Here is a 2,316-nt window from a genome sequence, read left to right as displayed (position 1 = left end):
ACTGAACTAGAACTGAACTAGAACTGAACTAGAACTGAACTAGAACTGAACTAGAACTGAACTAGAACTGAACTAGAACTGAACTAGACCTGAACTAGAACTGAACAAAAACTAAACAGGAACTGAACTAGAACTGAACTAGAACTAAACTAAAACTGAAGTAGAACTGAACTAGATCTGAACTAGATCTGAACTAGATCTAAACTAGAACTGAACTAGAACTGATCTAAGACAATACTAGAAGTAGAATTGAACTAGAACTGTTCACGAAGTGATTATTGTCAACATTTAAAATTTTTTAATTTAACATTTAAAATTTTTCCCTTTAATTCATTGTGTTTTTCTACATAGATTAAAATCAATAGAAAATTTGTATAATTTACCTTTTAAATCCCGTAATTATAGCAATTTCATTAGGAAACTTGATTGAAGTTTTATGGGAATTTTGAACTTGATTGAACATTGATTGTAGATTCAATTTATTTGCAAACTTGATAGAAGACTTACAAACATTTCTAATGGCTTTACATTTTCTAATGGATAAAACGTTAGGAAAATAGTAAAGTTTTAATTGGATTTCTTTATTAAAATGGTGTAAATTTGTATTATTTTAATATTATAGCCTTTTTATAATTTAATTACCTTTTAGGTCCATTTTTAGCAGGAATTTTATTCAATTTGTTTTAAAATTTGTATTTTCTTCAACTTTATTATAGGCCGGTAGAAAATTTAAACTTAAAATTAAACAAAATATTTAGTCACTCTCAGCTTCATCCTCACTACTTTCCTCTTCTTCGCTTTCTTCAGCAAACTCATCTGTTTCTTTTGTCGAAGTCTTTATTAGCAACATATCCTCATCATCATCCTCCTCTTGTTCATCAACATCGTCGTTATCATTTTGATCTTTAGCAGATTTTAACTGATCAAGTTTATCTTTATTTTGCGTATTTCTAGTATGCGCCGTATTCAATAGAGAACGTATGGTGAATTTATTAAAATCACAGCTAAAATAAGAAAAAAAAGAAATGTTTAAAAATCTTCAATAATATTAATAGATAAACTTACATTCTATTAAGACTTTCATATTTCCTAGAAATAGATTCATGTAAAGCTAACAGGGAAGTGTGTTGGAAAACACCATCTTTATTGCCATGACTGAACAGTAGACAGCAACACCATTGCAAATAGAATTCTACATGCGGAGAGGTTTGCAAAAGTTTTGCCAATATTTGCAATAAACGATGAGCATATTGATTGGGCAGGGTGGAACAGATAAGTTTAACTGAAATGTTAAAAAGAAAGATATGGAAAAGAAATATTTAATCTCGTAATACATATACTTACTGTCCTGATAGGGTATTGATTCTATTGCCAAAGTTATTAAATTATTTTCATTTAATTTCAAAGCCATTATCAAAGCTTTGGAATAGTTTTTAGCCTTTAAAGACTCTTTTATAGCTTTGGGCGTAACCTCCAAAGATAAATCGAAGGGATCAAAAACAACTCCTAAGCAATAAAGAAAAATTATGTTAAAACATCCTCAATAATATGTTTATTTTCCTGCCTTACCCTTATCTAAAGTGTATATACACAAACCCTCTGTACAGGCTGCAGCAAATGCTTGGCCTGTGGGTGAAAATTTCACTGAAAATACTTTAACTTCTGGTTTAAAATTACGCGCTGCCATATCGCCTTTTTGTACACCCGGCAAACGTATGGCCACCTTACCACCCTCTAGCTCTTCTCTTTGCTCCACCAGAGCCATATTACCAAACTCAGTTAAATTTCGACGATTTATAAATTCCTGTTGGAGGAAAATTTTGGAAAAAATATATAATGTAATAGAGAGTTCAAGAAGTATGTTAAAATAACTTACATTCAAACCATCGAAACTAAGATTTTGTGTTATTTGAAATTTTTTCAAGAGCATGGCTTCCTTAACGTGATATATACAAATTACATGGGATTTGCCACCAGCCAATATGCATTCACCATCAGCGGAATATTCCAAAGAGGAAAAATATCTAGAATAAAAAGAAAAGTTAGATTTTTGTTGATTCAGTTTTTCTTCAGTTCAAGATTAGTTCTAGTTACAGTTCTGTTCTAGTTCTGTTTTAGTTTTGTTCTAGTTCTGTCTCGTTCCGTCCTAGTTCTGTTTTAGTTCCGTTGTAGTTCTGTTCTAGTTATGTTCTAGTTCTGTCTCGTTCCGTTCTAGTTTTGTTCTAGTTCTGTTTTAGTTCTGTTCTAGTTCTGTTCTAGTTCTGTTCTAGTTCTGTTCTAGTTCTGTTCTAGTTCTGTTCTAGTTCTGTTCTAGTT

General features: G+C 31.0%; 1 protein-coding gene across 1 annotated transcript in view; it reads right to left on the bottom strand.

Moving 5' to 3' along the window:
* Nucleotides 1-681: 681 nt before the first annotated feature.
* Nucleotides 682-2,316, bottom strand: part of LOC111691207 (periodic tryptophan protein 2 homolog) — a 3,622-nt gene continuing 1,987 nt past the window's right edge. The window contains exons 2-6 of the mRNA XM_023453861.2: nt 1,877-2,024; nt 1,570-1,804; nt 1,345-1,506; nt 1,066-1,282; nt 682-1,004 (exon numbers count right to left, since the gene is read on the bottom strand). Of these exons, the coding sequence (XP_023309629.2) occupies nt 755-1,004; nt 1,066-1,282; nt 1,345-1,506; nt 1,570-1,804; nt 1,877-2,024 (1,012 nt within the window). The 3' untranslated portion in view covers nt 682-754. The remainder of the gene's footprint in view (nt 1,005-1,065; nt 1,283-1,344; nt 1,507-1,569; nt 1,805-1,876; nt 2,025-2,316) is intronic.

This window comes from Lucilia cuprina, chromosome 6 (assembly GCF_022045245.1).
Source record: "Lucilia cuprina isolate Lc7/37 chromosome 6, ASM2204524v1, whole genome shotgun sequence".
In the NCBI taxonomy this organism is placed as follows: domain Eukaryota; kingdom Metazoa; phylum Arthropoda; class Insecta; order Diptera; family Calliphoridae; genus Lucilia; species Lucilia cuprina.
Note: the sequence above shows the minus strand (reverse complement) of the source record. Positions and strands in the feature narration are given on the sequence as shown.